Here is a 21,297-nt window from a genome sequence, read left to right on the forward strand (position 1 = left end):
TGCTTGATATATTATTTTTTTTCTTCCGAAAATGACAAAATAAATAGGGGGCCCATATTTAGACCTTTTCCTCTACCATTTATCATCATTTTAACAAAGTGCTGGAACTCCTTGGACACATCTTACATATCTTGCAATATTCAAATACACAAATCTTTGAACCTCTAACAAAAAACTAATCTTTTAATTAAACATTTTTAGCATGAAAGACTTCTTAAAGCATTTACATCAGGTCCCAGGAAGAAAAGGATAAAACATTAAACCTTTTTCTTTTTTTGCATGAAAGACTTCTTAAAGCATTTACATTAGGTCAAGAGAAAAAAAGGATGAAACTGCTTTTGTGTATTAAAATGCACAACTGACAAAAAAAAAGTTTATGGAATGAAAGCACACACAAAAAAATAAATCTTCTATTAGATGAATCTGGATGGAAGATAGGAACTAAACACTGACCAGAGCAAATCACACACAAATGAATGCCGTGAGATCACCTGACATCTTGTATTAACAATTAGAACACAATGGTTTTTCATTACCTATGTCTCAAGGCTCTTCTTTCATCAATCAGTCCAAATGTGTTTATTAAACACAAACAATATCCTTATATAAAAACAGTGATATAGTTTAACTCTTGTGTTTTCATTTATTCAAAGTAGAAATGGAAACACTAATGATATCTTATTCAAAATATCATTAATCACAGGAATTTCTTCATAATAAAGATCCCTCCCGTCCTTAAATAACTAAGTGTTACTTCTCTAGGAACATCTTGAAATACAAATAATTTGCTTTGATTTTTTTAATAAATATTCTTAAATGAGGTAGGTAACAAATATAATTTTCTTTTCCACTGTGCCAAAAAAGATAACTCAAAAAGAGCTTCAGTCTTGACAATTGTCTTCATTGTTCTTCTGGCATGTATGTTGGTGTGAAGCATCCCAATGTTGATTCTGCAATAGAAAAGAGAACACGATAATTAGTAGACAAACCCTGGCTAGTTTCCAAGGTAACTCTTCACGTTTCTGTGTGCAATGACATGTTACCAGCCAAGTGAATATATTACTTGAATGTTACGCGACAGAACACAGCCATTGGAATATGCAGATATTAAATAACAGAACAAGAGCAATCTCGAGGTGAGAATATTTAGTGTTTACCATAGCTCACATGGTTGGATGGGAATTTAATGTTACAAAGTCATGAGCAGCTAGCGACAACTATAGCAGCTTGGAGAAAAATGCTTACAGCAGCAAACCTGACGTGCCTAACCTACTCAACATATACATTCAAGAAAAGGAATAAGCATGTGAGTTGGGTAGGCAAGTTAAGTTTTGTTTATTTATGCAATTTGATATTAGATAGGCCAGGTTTAGTGCTGTTAGCATGTATTGTCCAAGTTGTGATAGCTCTCTAGCTGCTCATTACAAAGTAATGGGCAAATACTACTACTATCGGAATACTACTACACAATAAACATCCGTGTGAAATAAAGGAGGAAAGAAATCTTAAGCTATTCAAAAATAAAAATAAAACTATATCTTAGTAACATCACCCTACAGCATAGAAGAACTTCTACAGAATATCTAAAACTGCTTTCTCAATATCACCCATATACATAATCAATTTGATACAATATACATAACAACATGTATGAAATTTTAATTATGTTGATCTGCTTCCCATATATGTAATTAATTTAGTGGATGTAATATATATTTGTAACTCAATTATGCTCATCTACATCCCAAATATGTAATCAAGGGTATGTCATATATATTTGTAGCTATTAATTGTTACATCCCATACATGCAATCAAACCAATGCACAGTGGGCCATAATTCTGAAAATGGTGACACTTCAAACCAGAGCCTTTAAAGAATTTGTTCCCGTAGAGCAATGATGTGGTTGTCTCAAACTGCAAATTGTTCCATCCAGATGTTAATATAAATGAGGATTTAAGGTGGGCAAAAAACATACATTTGCCAAATACCATTTCACACACGTCTCGCACACAGTTTTGCCCATTGAGACTGGTGTTGAATTATCGTAAAATTATCTGTGTGGGATTCTGTTGCACATATTCTACATATCGTCAAGGTATGCACTTTCTGTGGGTAGAGTATGAATTCAATTACTGTATTGTGGACATGGTTAGATGAGCAGGTTCATACACTGCTGTTTTCAGCCAATGTGTGCTTATTCCCTTTGACTTTTGAAATTTGTGGGACAAGGTGGGATGAAGATATTTATGCCGAATGATTCAATGGGTTTTATAAATGCAACCAAGAGAAAATGGGCTAATTTGCAGTTACAAAATACAAAAAGAATGTCAGTTGCATATGGCTTCACACTGACAAATCAAATATGCCTGCATAGAAATAGAATTTCATTAGAATGCAGTATTTAACATAAACCGAGCAGAATTAGAATACATTGGAGACCAGATACAGCATCTCAGTCCTACATACCTCTCAACTGGCATTCGGGAAGATCTGAAAGTTTTTCACACATTAGTTTGCAACAAAGTGTGTGGTACATCATCTGCTCAGGTGTGTTACATTTGTGGTGCTTGCCTGACATAAATTAAAACAATTTTGACAAGATAACTCATTCATAGTGCGACAAACATTTGAAACTGCGAAACATCATGCAGCAGAATATTTCTTGTATTATTGTCTGTTAGCGTATACAAGATCTTGGTGCATGGTCCAGATGCCATAGCAGCAGCTGTAGTTCGACAGCTTTCTGAGAAGGCACAAGAAGATAATGAAGAGAGTGACTCTCCCGACATCTCCCGAATTTCTACCAATGAATATCTTGTGCATCATCTGCTTATCTCATCTAATCCACTAATATGAAGCCTTCCACCTGCCTGCTAAGAAATGTATGCTATCAGAAGACGTCACTTGCTTGCTCGACATTATGAGTATCAGATAAACCACAACAATCTGCCTGACAATGGAAATCTTTATCCACTGCTAACAGTGAAGGTTAAGGTTCATCTCAGTCAGTACATGAACACGGTGCACTTTACAATTTATTTTGTAGTGTAACATACGTGAAATTCACTGTGTCCTGAAGGAATATGGGAGAATGTGGTATTTCCACACATTCACGATCTTGGATCTTTGTGGAGGTAATGCGATCAGTACCATCCTAACCCCCTCCCTAATTTCCGGGTTGCCTCCAGATACCCATTTATTACATGCTGTGTACACCTAATAGCTGCTTCAAGCAGGAAGAAAGCTGGAAAAATTCCGACCGTAGATCACCCACTCCGAGAATCGAACCTGAGTCCCCTCTTGGCAGTCTGATGCTCTACCAATTGAACCACCATGGCTCCATTTGGTAGTGTGTTCATGTTGTCAATAAGCACAAGATTTAATTGTTTTTGTGTAATATTGCAAACAGCAGTTTTTCTCAGTACATGAGCATGGGGCTTTCTTTGTACATGTTCTGTTAATTTATTATCTTGCACTGTCATCATGTGAATAACACCAGAATTTCAATCATTTCATGTTTTTTATGTATTATATTTTGTTATTAGAAATACCTACAGCATAAAGTATCTCTATTCACCAAATCAGATTTTTGACCCCATTTTCAGAATTCTGGCTCACTGTGCAATGTAAAAATATATACTTGTAACTGTAATTATGCTGCATCCCATATATGTAATCAAGTGGATAGATTTGTACTGTAATCATACTGTAATATATTATATGTAGCAAGATGACATGTTCTATATTACTGCAGATAAAAATATCAACAATCTAGTCCACAGAATGAGAATAAATTACAATTGCAATACCCATCAGTATATTCAATTTATCTGAAGTCACTGTAAGTTTATTGCTTATAAAGGAGGAAACTGTAAGTGGGTTTATGCTTATAATGAAGAAAGCATCTTACTTCAGGAAATACGCATTTGTGTTCTTGATTTCTCTGATATTTTTCTCCTATCTGTATTATGCAACACCAGCACATATATCTGAAATTTGGTTTATGCATAAATTCACCTCTAACCATTGCTTCATTATCACGAGGAATTCATTGATTGACACAACCTCTGTAGGCTACTTCTAATAAACATGGATTAAACAATGTTTCAGAACATAGAGTGACTTTCACAGGGCTTGTAACATTCTGTCAATTCTGTTAAAGTAGCAAGCACAACAAAGAGTATGGCCAACTGTTTCCATACTTGTGACTCTTTTAATTTATTTATGTATTTATTTATTTATTTATTTACCAGATAATTCCAAATACAGTGTTAGCCATTTTACATTGGAATGTAAATACCAAGAAAGATAGAACAAAAATAACAATAGAAGATCAAAAGTAACAAGAAGGAATAACATAAACTGATATACAAATACAGTATGTGATAAAGTGATATTGCTACACAATAGCCTTCTGAAACATGCCTGGTTTTTAAAAATAATATATTTGGTTTGCTAAAGTGTTGTATTGGCCGGGTATCTGTGGAAGAAGGAACTCTGGATGAGGCATAATCTTGGTTTCTGATATGTTAAAATTTGAGTGTTCCTTGTGGTGCACTCGATAGTAAATTTCGTGGAGAAGGCGATCACTATTGATGATGTCATTGGTTATTTTATGGAGGAATGTATGGTCTGCAAGTTTTTGTCTATTGTGAGGAGTATGGATATTAGCATTTTCAAAAGGATGAACTTATGCAACTCTATTGTGAATGGAATCCCATAGCGAACAATAGCCAGAAAGAAAATTAGAACAGAATTTAGTCTATCTAAATTTGAGGGGCATGCCATAGACCAGATCAGAGAACAGTATTCAATTCTTGGTAAAACGAAAGACTTGCAAAAAGTACTCAGAGCATATGGTTTATTCAGTTCAGTAAAATGATAGAGGAAACCCAGCATCTGCATGGAACCCTTAGTGACTGTGCATTTTGTAGGTTTTGGTGCATATTACTAAAAATCCCAGAATATAAAAAGACGTTAAAAAATTAACGTTAAAAACTGTACTTATGTATGCGAGTATGTTGTTCCTATTTTTCTTTCTTTAGAACTACGTTTTGGAGACTAACTATCCCCTTCTTCAGGTTCATGAAAAACTAAATATGCTGACCAAGGCAGTAATTTATTTTATTAAAAACATAAACTAAACGTAATGTTTCAACCTTCTAGCAAGGTCTTCTTCAGACTCTGTATCAAGTACAAAAGCAACAAGATACAAAAACAGGGTATTATATATACACAAACATTACTCCCTCCAGTCTGTATGTTTTTAATAAAATAAATTACTGCCTTGGTCAGCATATTTAGTTTTTCATAATCATGGAAACAAGGCTTAATGGTGTTATAATTCAGGTTCATATGAAAAAACTAGGTAGTACCACGTTGAAATGTAATAATAGGATTGTGAACAAGGCTTGATGTGGATACATTTAAGATATTATATCCCTGCTCCAGACATATATAAAAAAGCTCGTCGTTCACTAGAAACTTGCACAATTAACCTATTCTCATGTTAAAACCGTTAAAAAAGCTAAAAAAAAACCCTGTGTGTATCACTATATACAACTTGCAGGTTCAGCCTTTCCTGCTCAACTGTACTTCCTACTCTACATGAAGGTCCTCTGCGTGTACTGAGTCATGCTTTACTTCGGGTATTTAGGTATTTTGCCTCCTTGAGTTAATGAGTGACTAAAAACGTTTGTGGTTTGATTTGGTGTTGTTTTTGATAGTGTATTTGATGTATTCTCTGTATTTCATTTTCTGCAGTTGTTTACAGTGGCATCTTAAGTCAGTGAAAGTTTTGTGAGTGTTCTCGTTAGGAAATTGTCTCCAGAGATTCCAGTTTTTTTTTTGTTTTGATTGTTTCCAAGGACAAGTAAGAGTTCAGAGTCGAACCAAGAAGGGTATTTGCTTGATATAGTTTTCTTAACTATTAACTACGTGGGAGGGGTAAATTTGTCAAATACCCAGACACTTGTTGGTTGCCCCCTGTGCTAGCTTATCTAAAACAGTCTGATTCAAGTGTCGAGGTCATTTCCTTCATAAAAAAAAAAGGTAAAGTGTTCCCCTGTGCATAGCACCACGCCATGAAGGTGTATAGGGGTAACGCCCCACACTTTCTTGATCCAGTCGTGAGTGGGGGTAATGTGATCAGCATCACGCCCCTGACCGCCTTTACCCCCCGGGGTTTCCCCCAGGTACCCATGTTATTCGACGCTGGGTGGGCGCCGGGGCCGCTTTCACCGTTAGAAAAGTTCCCGGATTTGAACCGGCCGGGGATCGAACCCGGGACCTTGAGCATGGTAGTCAGACGCGTTACCGACTGAGCCACCGCGGCCAACCTTCATTTCCTTCATTGTGTGTGTAATTACAGCAAGGTGAAGTGGTTCCAAAGTTAATGGGGGTCAAATTTAACTCCACAGCCTAGTTACATATGTGATTTTTTTTGTTCATTTTTCTTGAGAACTTTCGCTTACTGTGCTTCGTGAGTGAAATATTTTAACAGTTTTTACTTGATCTGTGTTGTGTGACCGTGTTTTAATGGGAATGTTTAATTTTTCTAAGAAATCATTCAAAAGCTCGTAGTATGGCTGTTGGAGGACATTTTAAACCTAGTTCATCTGAAGTGCATCAAGATGAAAAATTGAGTCCAAATCAGATCATGATGTACAATATCATGTTATTATACTAATTCTAAGAGAAATCATGATGATGAGAATGATATCCCAGATGAAGATGAAACTTATTTCCTTTGAAAAGACAAAATAACTCAATGGAAAGAAGCTCCCTGCTCATGTTCGAATGTTCACAAAGAAGTATGAACATTGATTTACGTCATCTTGGATCACTTGCAACTGGAAAAAATGACAAATCTGCTATCGAGGATTTTGACATTTCATTTTGACATTTGAGAATCATTGTGGAAAATACCAATACATACATAGAAATTATATGGGGATATTCTGTAAGGGAAATATATGCCAAATTTGTTGATTAAAGTGAAGTTTTAAAAACAAGACAAGTTTATTTGACATAATATAAGCAGGCTTTCAGAAATGCGTGCATCAAGCAGCTGAAGAGAAATTAATATTTGTTATACCCTTGTTATTGTTTTATTATTATTGTTTAATTTTTATTATTTTATTATTTATTTATTCTTGTTACATATGTGTGCGTGCTTCTCATTTGTTAATTTCTATTTTTCTCGCTGTTGATATCCTGATATAAAATGGATTCTCTCTGTATTCAGGATTTCTCAAATAAATAATAATAAAAAAAATAATATATGATCAAAAAAATAATACAATGGTCCTGTTTAGTTAGTTGTGTAAAACAATTGGGATTTTGAAAATTGATATGTATTGGAACTTAATTTTTTCATGGGAAAACGTACTAAAAATATACATTTGTATTTCTTTAAAAAATGGATATTGCTAAATTTACACAAAATATTTGAAGTGTATAACTTACCAAAAAAATTGTATTTCCTCATTATTTTAATTTCATTTAACTATTGCAAGAACGGGTTTTGAAACGTTGAAAAAAATGCCGGCCCCCATGGTGGAGCGGTTAGCACTTCGTGCTACGACTCCAGGGGTTCCGGGTTCGAATCTTGGCCTGGGTGTGGATGTTTCTGAGTGTCCATTCATCAATTTCATCATATCGTCACTCATTCCGATCTTCGCAAATTAGCCAAAAGTGGCACAAAAAGTGAAGTAAAATAAAGTAAATCAATGAATGTTGAAAATGCAATGTCTGTCCATATATTTTTTTTCATTAATTGCACCTATTTTCTATATTCAAAACTACTTTAAGTTCTTGAAAAGAGTCAACTTAATCGTATAAAAATACTTTTGGGTACTTGGGGGTCAAATTTCCTCCCACGTGCCTAGGCGGTGAAAGAAGTGTGCCTGGTTAAGGGTTAAGAGCCATTCAATCTTTTATCACTGCCTGAAGAAGATTTGTCAACACGTCACATGCTTCTTCAACACTTTCACTTTCCAGAATCATCCAAAGGATGGAATCCAGCACAGAACGGATGTCGCCCCAGGGTGCTTTGTGTGAAACAATGTATTGGCATCTGGCGATGGGAGGTCCTTCACTCCTCACGTGGTCCGGGAGCCAGTACACAGAGTCCAGCGATTCGTGGTGAGGTTTCTCGAAGGGGCAATGTGCGCTGTAGGGAGGGAGGAAACAATGTAGTTAAGGTTGCTGTCTTTCCGAGTATTATGGATGTTGTGCTTTTGGAGCCCGAGGCCATAAATGAAGTGATGCATGAAATAGTTGTCCTGGTTGTCTTTTGCAATGCCATGCCTGGAGTCTGTCTATATTATAGAGAGGTTAAAGTCTCCAAAAAAAATTACATCCCCCATCGAGGATTCTGACAGCACACAATCATAACAATCCCCAAGAACTGCCCGAGGGCAAGTTTTGTACAGTCTATAAAAAATGCCAATGAATAATTTTCTCTTTTCGTAGGGATGCCGTGGGATATCACAATCACGCTCTAGGTCACTTTGCACCACACTTTTCCACTTCATTTTCACGCAAAGCATCACTCCCCTGCCCTTTGATCCTCTGTCCTGCCTGTAGATGTTGAATTTTTGTAATAATGTTAGTTCGCAATCAAGAACACTGCCAAGCTGCATAGTGACCAGATTCGCTTACTAGGCCCGCCTGGATGGCGGGTGGGGCGAGTAAAACTATAGACCTGGGTTTTGACCCATTAAGCATCAAAAGCCCACTGGTATAAATCCACCAACCCATCTGAAACCCTGGGGTGGGAGCAGTGGTGTTAGTGTCCCTAGTTAAAGTTAGAGGAAGCCTGTATTTTGCATATTTTCCGAGGTCTCAGGAAGCTTACTGGATCTATAACTGGAAGGCCTTGCAAGACCAACCTCGATTATCTTCAGTGAATGCTCATTCCGATTTTGCACAGTCTCCAGATACATGAGTCATGCAGTCACTGCCAACTTTTAGATTCTAAACTGGTCAAGGAGCACTTAAAATGTTCATCACATTTATCAATTTGAAGTTGCAGACATTTATTCCTTGGTAGAAAACATTTGTATCACTCACATCTAGTGGCAGCGATTACATTCCAAAACTAGGGGGCCAAGGTGTAAAAGTGGGGGTGCAAGGTCAGTTTAATTTCCCTTGGTACAGTTCTGTTAACAGAATCTGGCACACTCGTTTGAGTTAAAGATTAGCTTCGGAGCCGATCGAGTGTGGCAGTACAGCCAAAGTAAAGGTTCGGGAAACAGCACTCTTCAGTGTTGCTTACCATGAAAGTTTTTCACCGTATGCAGGGAATTTTCCAACTTGCCGAGTGAAAAGAAACGGTTACAGGAAAGCTTCGCATTTTAATTATTAATGCAATGTAGTGTCCAATTTTAAAAGAGAATGGCGGGAAAAATTCAGGAAAACATGTTCGAAAAAATGAGTATCCCATACTAAAAAAAATAAAAAAAAATAATAAAAAAACATGCCTCAATCCCTTCGCTTGCGAAAAGCTGAACTAATGAAAGTGGCACCCCCGATTTGACCAGAATTTCCTGATATAAAGCAGTCTGCAGCATGAAATTACTTGCCGCCCTCACTCTTTTTTTTAATATTACCCGGACCCGGTTGATACCACATTGATCTACCAAGTTGACGGTCACATTTTTTGGGGGGTGGGGAGGGAGAATGTTTCTAATGCTACCTGCGGCAAGTTTTTTCGCGTTTTCCTCAATGCCATCCAGAAGGATGACATATGGTCCCGGCATGTTTTTGTCTTACCAGTATTTGGGAAAACTGTGTTAATTTTCGGAAGCAGAGTCTCCGCGGGGAACTTTGTCTGGCTGGTTTGATTCCTCAATTTCATTCCAGTGTCATTTTTTGATGTTTTTCTCTGCACTTATCTGAGGGGGTGCTATGTGGTTAGTCTTGTTTGTCTTTTGGAGTTGATCTATTGTGCCCATGTCGATGGTCTCCATGGCCATTTGGGCCAGCTACCCAGATGAATGTATACGTATCACTTATTCTATTAAACCACGCAGTATTTGTTCCTATACAATACCTGTTCACTACACTATCACTTGGGAACAAAGTCACGAGAATTAGTTGAACATGTAAACACTGCACGAGGATCTGTGTATATATGTCTTGATCCTGTCAAGTTTCCAGTTGAACTCCACATTTCGGAAGATACACGTAAATTGAACGCTCGAAGAGCAGACGACAAACCAGCTATGCATACATGACGTATCAACATGGCAGATCGTGTTTTGAGTGCAACACCAACCTTCGCAACTTTGTAGGTCTCGTTTCTGCCTTAAACTGAATGCAAAGAAACACGAGAACTTGCAAGGCTCATTTTCCAGGATAGAATTGTTGTAAAAAATGAGTGGAAATGTCCATTAATAGTGTAATGTAAATTGGTCCCTGTATAATTACGTTTAACACGAATATGTCACGTTGATATTACTGTGGATTCTGAACTGGAATATATTGCTCATTTGTGTCATTTATTGAAATCATGCAAATAGAAATTAGAGTCCTATGTAGAATTTTGACTTCTCTCTCTGCAAGTAAGAAAAGTTTGGTTAAGTGAACGGTCGATAGATTGTAGAGTGCAGGTATTACGTCACTCAGTCTACCGATATCAGTGTAGGTATTCTGAATCACTTAACTCCACTTCCAGCTGGCACACGTTCCACTCGTAGTCAAACTAAACACCCGACGTGACAGAAGAGTTCAAGAAGGGATTGGAATGGACATTTCCACTTTGACATGAAAAACGTTTCAAATCCATTCTTTTTACGGATAATGACACAAACATGAGATGTGCAAAATATTTCGGCGATAATTGTTTTGGTTCTCGAGAAACACGCCTTCAAACACCGCTGAAATTCACCTCCTACATCACTGATATGAAAACGTCCTCTGCACAGACTAGAGGTCTTCTGACGTCATCACTTAGATATGCGTGCAGGCAGGGTTTCTGCTCATCCCGTGAAAGCGACAGCAAACTCACTTGTTACTGTGTAACACAAGTATCTTGTAACATCCAGTGCAATAATGTGTGCTCCATTTGTTGGAGATGAATTATGTCCTAAAACTATAGCAGTATTTACTATAACTCAGCCACTCAGTAGAGGGTTTTCCCATAAGGCTGACAAAGCAAAACTTGTAACAGTCAATGACTGAACACGTGAACAGCCCTGTTCATTGCGAATACACAGGTTGGTTCTGACTGGCAAGAACTTATTGTTATAGGAATGCTTTTTCTGGAATTACAATTATTTTCGTCATAATATTTTCTTCGCAAATTTTAAAATAACAATACGTTTAGAACACTCCGGTTTACATGCCAATTTCTGCAATATTACAGGTGATACAGTATAAAAAGGTACGGGAAGTTTTTAAATGTCCTTGCAGTAAATGATAGTTTTCTTCAGTTAATATATAAATTGCAAATTTTTTGTATTTACCCTACTTTTCCCTCGCTTTTCCGTCACTTTGCTTAACTGCAGCAATGAGAACACATAGTTAATTTAGTATGTATCTTCTCTAACATCACATTTCTTCCCACTTTTGGCTAATCGCGACAATGAAGATGAATGACTATAGCTTGACCACAAGGAAAAAAACCTTCCGTCCAAAGCGTTCGTGCAACTTCCCTGCCGTCATCGGTGTTCGGGGCAGTGTTGCCAGGTCAGATTTGAAAAATTCGGGAGATTGTTCCTTGGGAAACCAGAAGATCTGCTACAAAATCCGATGATCTAATAGAAGCGGATGAACGACGTTCTTGGGGGTGGAGGGGCGGAATAGGCGTGCCCACTGGTGGGGGGGGCAAGGGGAGTGGCGCTGGAGTGGCCGAAAGTAAACCGCTGAGGGAACCGACCAACATCTTTGATCTCTTCCGCATTTTCGGGTTAGAGGGTACGTGGAAAACACCCTCAAATTTGCCCTTTCTCAGCACCGACACAAGGGGTTTGGGATGCCTCTATTATCGCGAGGAATTTTTATGACAGGAAATGGTAGAAAGTTGTATTCACAGATGAAGCTAACGTGCCGACTTTCTTTGTCGGCGATTTTCCACAATCTTTCAAGTCAAATGCTAACAACAACAAATCAATTTGCCTTCTGCTGGTGTTCGGTGTACATCTATCGATAGGGGTGGGCACGCGTCCTGCACCATAATGAGAAAATGCATTACGTATGTGAAATATATTTGGTGAATTAGACAGCATGTCTTCCTCAATAATTCAAGATAACAACACTTATGCTAGGGTGCCACCCATCCTCCCCATCTGCTAGAAATACACACACACACCCACAAACACATACATGTATAACATAATGTGCCCATGCTACGAAGTCAGTGTTTCTACCTCATAAGGCAAGGACGTTTCATTGTGTTTGTGTCATTTCATCCATTTCATCAGTTTTTCGTTCATCCATATTGTCATACTTACCCGTAGAGGCACAAAAGTGACGTAAAATAACTAAAATAGAAATAGAGTTTAGGGTGGGATAAAATACAGCCATCTTAAAATAGTAATGTAGTAAAAGTAATAAAATAATGTCCTAGCACAATTGAGTAGTGTTTGACATAATTTCACAGTTCAAACAGCACTATTGACGGCTGAGTGGAGTTCCACTCCACATCTCCCCTCCATGTTCAAGTAAGATGAGCAGGAAACGTGTTTTTAAGCTGGCCGTTGGAGGTTCCATAGCAATAGTTTATTAAGGAATTCTCCCGAGAAATCAATAGTTCTGGCAACGCTGACGTGAGCCAGCGAGAATATTGCTCCCCCCTGCCCTTTCCGGCACCCGCCGGCGCGATGTGCTTCTGCGCAGGTTTGGGGTGTAAGGGGCGGCGTTCTTCTAAGTCGCCCAAAAGTCAACCTCACTTCCACGTAGTGCACCCTGGACTAAAGACCAACGAGGCTCTGGCGACTGGCACTCTGGCCAGTATAATTTTGTGTGTGTTGTCCTGTTTTTGTCCTTGTGTGTGCTGAGGGCCCTTTACAGCCTCAGCTTTTAATGAAAGTCAGAACATTTTAAGCTTTTACGATTTTACTTATGCAACGATAGAGTTGTTCTTTGTAACGATAAGGGGCTGGACCCCGTATAATGTGACGGGTGCAAAATAGCCTTAGTGCTGACGCACCCAAAATTTTAAATTCAAATTCAAATTCAAAATTCTGCGCAGGTTTTTTTGCTTGTGGTTCCACTATACAAGCAGTATTCGAAGTTGGGGTGCACGAGAACCCCTCCCCCTTACACACACACATACACACAAAACACACACACATACACACAAAACACACACACTACCATCACCACTAACCAGCACAATCTAAGTATCACCCAACCTGTAATGATATGAGACGAACTTTTTGGTCTATCCCATCTCATTTCGAAAACATTCGCTTGTCCCGTCTCCTTTTATGAGATGAGACGGGAAATGTTTCCTCTTGTGATCAACACTAACGTTAACAATAGTAGCATCTCCCTAGCTGTCCCCAAAGTCTCAAGCAAACACCCCATGTAACAATTTCCAGTTCAATGAAATAACACTCCGTCGTCGCCTTGTAATCAAGGGGTCCCAGGTTCAATACCCGGTGGAGGCACATAGTGGTTCAGATCCCACTTTAAACTGTAGGTCCAGTCCCGATTAGCCTTACTGTGTATAAAGTGGACTTAAAACACCAAATCAATCAATCAATGAATGAAATGTCACTCACAAGGAAACAGTCATACACAGGTCGAGAATCAAACATGGAACATGCGACTTCCTCAGATAAATCATGAACTTTGTGTATAATTATTAGAATGCCAGTTCATTCATGGTAATTCTGAATCTGCAGTTTGGTTTGCATATATATGCACGATAATATCCAGTTTTTGATTGTTCGTAGCATTGAAACGAGGAGTCAAACAAACAAACAAAAGAAAATCATTAAGAAAAGTTTTTTTTTGTATATTATAATCTCTATGCACTGTGAAAGTTTTAAACGCTAAGCCTTTTCATACATTGTTAATTTTATATTTTTCAAGACTTGAGACAAGAATGAGAATTTCCCTGTGAAACCGAGATGGATGTTTATAAATCGGGACAAGACTGTCAATGAGACATTTACAAATAAACACGAGACAGACATTTACAACTCTCAACGAGAACGAGACCCAGTAGTCTGCCATGCATCGTCTCGATAGGATCCTTAGTGGTGAAGTTGTGAAGCAACCAATTAATGCATTCAAGTATTTTTTCGCAGTACAAAATTCAAAATTTTTCGTACCATTTCAGTATGGGATATAATGTTATACGCATGGGCATATATATAGTTCACGTAAGGGAGATGGGTTCAACTTTTGGTATGGTTAGGTTTGCTTTATTTCATATGTGAAATTCCAGGACACTGCTGGCTGGAAGCTTGTTGGGGAGCAGGGGGGTAGGGGGTGCTGGACGTGACAAAGTTGTGTGTATGTAGTCACGAAGTCACCATACTTAGTATTGATACTTTTCTGTTCATCTTGTGTCTCTGCGTTTTTAAAAGCCAAATTTCTTTAAGATCACTCGAGGTGGGAAAAATAACTGATTTGACAGCCTCAATGCAGTTTCTTATCGCAGACATTTCTGCAGACATTTGGTCTGCAGTCCCATCTGGTGTGTGGAATTACGTAATTTCCTTCCCATCCGTACCCCATCCTATACGTCTCTAATTTAAGAGAATTAAATAAGTCCGAAGAAATTTTTATGAACAAGCAGATAGAACAGGTAATCTCTTAATTTTACTGAACCAAAAGTGAGGGGGTTTGGACCCGTTGATCCACCGCTTAAATATGCCCATAGTTATACACATTATTTCCTTTGAAATAATTATACATAAACTAAGTATTGATATTTGTGCAACTGATGAAATCTTCTCAGAGTATTTTCTTTTATCTGCACAAAAATATTTGATCATAATTTGCGCAACAGAAATGAAACACAAACTGAAATTGCTTTATGGAAAATAAAGTAAAAAAGGCTTTATAAAAAGTGAAGAATGTGAAAATTCTTATTTTGCACTACATAGGTTATGGTAAATTTCGATAAAAATAAGTTTAAAATATATTTTTGAAAGTTTGGTCAGCAACCAATTTTACAAGCAATATTTTTCGCATGAGCTGAGCAGAATCCTTTCATTTATCTTGCACATGGGTAGAAGGGATATTTCATAGAAGAATGATCATTACAAAGAATCGATTTCCACTATCGTTCCTAAATTCTTCCATTACTTAAATCTGTACAGATTTGTAAAACTGGGGCACATTATCGCTCACTGTGGGCTACCCCCAGTAAACTGGACACTCGAAGCAGACGACAAACAAGCTCTCTCTAAGTAGTGACGTATTAACATAGCGAGGCGTGTTTTCAGCACAACGCTAGCCTCTCAAGTTTGGAACATCGTTTTTGCCTTAAACTGGATGCAGAGAAACGCAAAAACTTGCAGAGGTCCTTTCTCCAGACTGTAGTTTTTAAAATTGTTTTAAAAAAAATTGAGTGGAAATGTCCATTAGTCAGACGTAGTGGTGAAGCTTTAATTTCTGTAGTAGATAATTTGCATAACACTATTTTATTTAGTTTTTTTTTGGAGAATTAGTATTATTACATTGATTTTTCTTGTTGAGTGATCATCAATTCAGACGAATGGGGGGGGATCAACACACAAATAATCACAGATAGTGCCTTATGCAATAAAGTACAATGTGAATTCATAATGATAGCCTCTAAAATAATCAGTATAGAGAGTCTAGTGTGATTTAGAAACATTTTGGTTATCATTGTTACATGAATGTTCATGATGCTTAAAAAAAGCATTAATCTAATTATTGTAGAAGTTGATTGTAATTATTCAATGACAGTTTATATATATATATATTTCTTTATTATTGTTCCAATACATTTATTAAACTTGTTAAATAAACTGTCCAAAATTATCAAGTGCATTTCATATTTGATGAAATTTATTACATAATATAGCTGATAACTTAGTATAGCACGTACCTTTGGTATACCAGTTACGCTGGTCATTAGCTATCATCAACTGAATTTTTGGAAGGGTATTATGCAGCAAAATTAAAAGTAAAATCTTAAGATGCAATTTCCGAAACAGAACAAGAATGAAGGGCTATAAAATGTTCTTCCAACAAAAAACTGCTATTGAATCCAAAAAGAGAATTTATCTTTGCATATTCCCAGAATTGTTGATCAGTAATAATTACATTATTTGAAGGTAATACACAGACAATAAAGGCAATGGTTGTTTTGAGTTAGTGTGTGTATAATCTATAGTTATTTTTGCATGTTCTAATTCATTGAAGGTTATGCATATTTTGAAAAATTTACTTTCGAAGAATTCCGGTTTCATTATTTAAGACTTGGCATAATTTGCTAACTTGCTATTTGAAGGAGATATTACCAGATTCTCTTTACTGAGATGGAAATGGCTGTAAAAAAATTGTACCATATACTTCACACCGTAGAGACTTTTGTAATACTAGGTTTGGGGAAGTTAATCTTCCACGGCCTCCATGCATGACTTCCTCAATAAACTTCATCCACCCACCTAGAATATTACACCCGTCATTTATGTTACAATTTTGAAATGTTAAGTTTACTCCACAGCTTCCATATTCTGTGACTTTTAATAAATATTAGTGCTCTGCATTTCTACAAAAAGCTAAACTTTAACCCTTTCTTTCATAGTGATCTCATATGAGGTGATGCCTATTAATGATTATATATTTCACAAATTACGCTTCATTGGATAGTGTCTGTATGCTGTGCATACATTGCTCAGAGATCATGTATGTTAAAATTGGAATGAGAGAAAAAGTTGTGTGGTTGGAAACACTGCATTCACTAGTTGTCAATCGCTGTCAAATTTGGACATTAATTTTTTTTTTGTGCTCAATGTATTTGTTTGTTTCTTTCTTTCTGGTGCTAAGATATACAATTCAGAGATGAGATATATTTCAAAGCACAAACTTTCCACTCCCGGTCATGAAAACCTACAACAACGACATTCAGGTTCATCATGCTGAACTTACATCATTCTGTAACTGGTTGGATGATCTCGCATCTCTTCAAATGGGGATTAGACCAGCAGTTGGTAGGTAGGCTCTGGCCTCTCATAGGCTGTTACACCACGGGATATTATTACTATTATTATTATTATAACTTTCCAAAGTCAAAAGTCTACAATTATTTTGAAACTAATTATTTTTATTGTTTAATTTTAAAAGCAATATGAAGTATCATCAAATTTGTTCGAAAAATACAAAAATTGTTGTCATAATCCTCAGAAAGGATTTGGTCAACTATGGAATGTAATGACTAGCTAGCACTTGGAAGTTAATAAAAAAACAGGTTCTTTTCTGAGCTTTGAAACAGTGCTAAACATGATATCAGTCCATTTCCCTCCAGCTAGAATCAGAAAACATTATTTTTATTTTGCACTTTATTTTATTGGCATTTTCAGCCCTTTTTCTGCTTTTATGTAATTTTTCATAATTTTCTTGCCATAGTTGTTGAATTTTTCTTCATTTTTTATTATTTATTATTTTTCTCCTGCCTTTCTGTTTTGTTAATTTTAAATGCAATTGAAAGCATAACTTACACATTTAATTTTCCTGACATGGTTCATTTAGCAAGTTCACCATTAATCGAATATACGGTCAATGGAAAAGCACAAATATTAAGTGAAATGTTATACATCACATTAGGTTAAATAATTAATTGTTGAACATTGATTGTCCCTGTAGCAAACTTAAAATACTCTTTGTTCTACTTTGATGTTCCCTTTCTGACATCTACAGAGGTTGCTCGCTTAATATCCGACCATTGTCGATTTGGTACTTCCACCTGGCGTATCATGCTGGAACTATGAGTCTGCTGGTGGGAGCAGTGTTGTGTCTGACCTTGTAGGTGTGTGAGTGTTGGTAGTGAATGTTACCAAATGGTGCTGAAAATCAACTGGTATTGGGAGGGTTATGTAATGTCCCTTTTCCATGCTAAGTTTTCATACGTACGCATTATGAAACAGTGTCGGGAGAATGGGTTAACACTTGGGGTGACTACTGCGAAAGCTATTGTGGCCCGTTACACACAACAGGCTCTCCTTGTGAAACATTCACCCACGAAAACCACCAGGAGAAGGGCTGCAAGCCAAGTGTCACCTGTAGTGCTAAGGGGGATCTGTCGGTTGGCGTGCCAAGAAAATCCCCCGACTCAACGTGATATGGCCCACAGATTTCACCTCACACCGTCAACTGTGAACAAAACAATTTGCAAGCACCTCACGTTGAAGTGTGTGCGAAAGGCCCATGTACACCACCTTCTACAGCATCACATTGCCGAACGTAAGACGAACTGCAGGAAACTGTATGAAAAGTACCTAGCGGGTTCCAAATGGAAGAAAGTTGTCACAATGGATGAATCATAACTCCATCTCACTGTTGGTGGTCACATTCTGGCGATCACATACCATGATATTGACGGCAAGAGGCGCAGCAACTTTGTTCGTCAGTGCAGGGAAAGTTTCCCTCGTGGCTTTATGGTTGTGATGGGATTCGGATATGAGGGTAAGTTGATGATATACAAGTTGGACAAAAACGTGAAGGTGAATGCCAGATACTTCCAAGACTCCATTCTGACACCTATCTATCGGAGAGACATCCCAAAATTGTATGGAATGGATGCGAACCAGGTGATGATCCATTTGGACAAGGCTTCGGGTCATACCGCCAGAACATCACTACGTTTTTATCAGGAAATGGCAGAGGAATTAGGAATTCATGTCATTCCGTTTGAAGACATTCCCGTGAAAAGCCCAGATGCCAGTCCAATGGATTTTTGCAAATTTGGACTGTTGAAACGACGTCTTTAACATCGCCACCCAAGCACCCTGGATGGTCTATGGAAAGCTTGCAGGGAGGAGTGGAACAGAATTGCCATGACTGTCCTGCACCGGAGCTTGATGGAATGGAAACTGCGATGCTGGGCGATAGTCCACAATGCTGGGGTTCCAATAGAACATGATCGGTGGTGGCGGCACGGTATCTCTTTAAGTACCCCTCAAACATGGTCGGATATAAAGCGAATAACCTTCTGTATTATCCCTTTAAGCTAGGCTTTTAAAGTAAAATTAATCGCAATATGAAAAACAATATATAATCTTATGTATGCGGAACACAACTGATTTTTTCAGATGCTGGCCATCTGCTGTATTGTAGAAGGTCCATTCTGAAATTAATTGAATGACTAATAAAAAATAATAAACACTTTGCAGTGTAGTTTATGTAACCTTCAACTAAAATTTTAAAGAAACTAAATTAGCACTTAATTGCTTTTATCTTTTTTCTTTAGTAGTATGCACGCATTGTGATGCTATTCACACTGACTATCTTTTATTTATATGTATCAATTTTACTTTACACCCTATATTGTTGTGTTTTGTAATAAGCCAAGGAAATTCATTTTATTTTTTAGAACACATTTCAAATGTCCAACAATCAGGAAATAGTATATTACTGAAAGGGTCACTGTTAAACTCATCACTCTCGTGAGTTTGAAATTTCTTGTGGCAAGAGCCTGTTCACTGCAACTGGAGACAATTTTCTTTTAGTACTTTTGTTTCTAGCAGTTTGAAGTTGAACTTGAGTTGTATTACATTTGGAAGGTGTCAATATTAGCCACAAATCTAAACTCATTTTCCACTTGTGACACCCATATGCAAAATAAATATGGCACACAAGTCGGCCAACTTGTCGAGAACTGGACGATACCAACTGGACGAGAAACATACAGTAAAATAACAACTTAAAGTGTCTGTTTTTATACTTCGATTCACAACATGAATCGAGATCAGAACTGAAAATGTGCATGGCCAGTTATGATAAGTAAATGGATAAATCACGTGACTACATTTCTACTCATATTTTAAAGAATTTTGATCAATCAAACCAAATAATTGTAAAAGGGACAATCAGTTGATGGCTATAATTTTAATTCTCCTATGCAAAAAGCAAAGAACTTATTTAATTTCATGTTTTCATTGCAGACTCTATTGTTGCATTTATCATGACATATGATCAACAAGGAGCAGTCGGCCATGGATGGCAGGGTGGGGAAGAGTGTAGAGCTATACGGTACAACACAAATATGCAAGAAAGAGAGAGAGAGAGAGAGAGAGAGAGAGAAATAAGCAAGTACATTGATGGCCATTCCCTAGCTACTTGGCAATGAGCTCCAATAAATAAGTGCCAATTTTAATAATTTACTACTGTTCTCCTTTTCGGCAACTTAATTTTCTACCGGTATGCCATACTGGTTCACACCAGCCCAATTTGGTCTCCCATTTTTTGAAAATTTCAAGGTCATTATACAAGCAATTTTTTTAGAACATCAACTTCAAAGTCCTAGTATGACTAAGCTATGCTTCCTCTCTTGTTTCGGCACCTGTCATGTGTTACCTAATTGTCTGCTGAAATTGAAATATCTGTCTTCAATTTAAAATTTACAACTCTGGGATAGAATCAACATTATTCCCATGAATATGAACAAATATTTCATCAAATGCCTTTCGCCTTCTGAAAAGATTTTCTGCTATGGTTTGGAATCGATCTTGCGGTCCCTGTCACACAAATTGAGCATGCTACAACTATACTGCAGATGCCACCAATACTAAACCTACAGTTTGAAAAATGGCAGACCACCTCCAAGTAGACCACATTGAGTACAGTGTTTCCAACCTCTCAACAGTTTATCTGATTCCAATATTAACATGCCGAATCATGAGTATTCTCTAAAATTATTTGTCATACTTAAGTTTTCTGTTTTGATCTCTATTAGTATGTTGAGTGAATATAGTTTCTGACTTCATGTAAAAACCAAGGATATAAATCTTTTACCTCAGTGTTTTTTGTCCAGTAAAGGGACGTATGGTAAAGTTGACTACTCCTTGCTGGTGCTTGAGAGCTACATTGCCATGTTAACGATTTCTGAATTTAGAAATATTTCAGGATGGTCAGGTAACAAATGGAGAAGTGTACATCAAAATAATGGAACCATATTAGAATTGTATTTAGATATTGTGTTAACAGTTGTTACTCTTTCTTCATATTCTGGAGGATACCAGAAGAATTGTATTGATAATTACTTTTAATGTCATTTTATCTTGCATATTTTATAGGTTTTTATGACATAATATTTTGCTAGAATTTAATGCATATAAATTCTCAGTCCAGTCAGACAGACTTG

At 37.1% G+C, this 21,297-nt stretch overlaps 1 protein-coding gene across 1 annotated transcript in view; it reads right to left on the reverse strand.

Annotated features, from left to right (window-relative positions):
• Window positions 1-826: 826 nt before the first annotated feature.
• Window positions 827-21,297, reverse strand: part of LOC145984501 (uncharacterized) — a 66,420-nt gene continuing 45,949 nt past the window's right edge. Inside the window, exon 4 of the mRNA XM_083118155.1 lies at window positions 827-950. Within this exon, the coding sequence (XP_082974281.1) occupies window positions 882-950 (69 nt within the window). The 3' untranslated portion in view covers window positions 827-881. The remainder of the gene's footprint in view (window positions 951-21,297) is intronic.

This window comes from Lepisma saccharinum, chromosome 2 (genome assembly GCF_977018435.1).
Source record: "Lepisma saccharinum chromosome 2, izLepSacc3.1, whole genome shotgun sequence".
NCBI lineage: Eukaryota > Metazoa > Arthropoda > Insecta > Zygentoma > Lepismatidae > Lepisma > Lepisma saccharinum.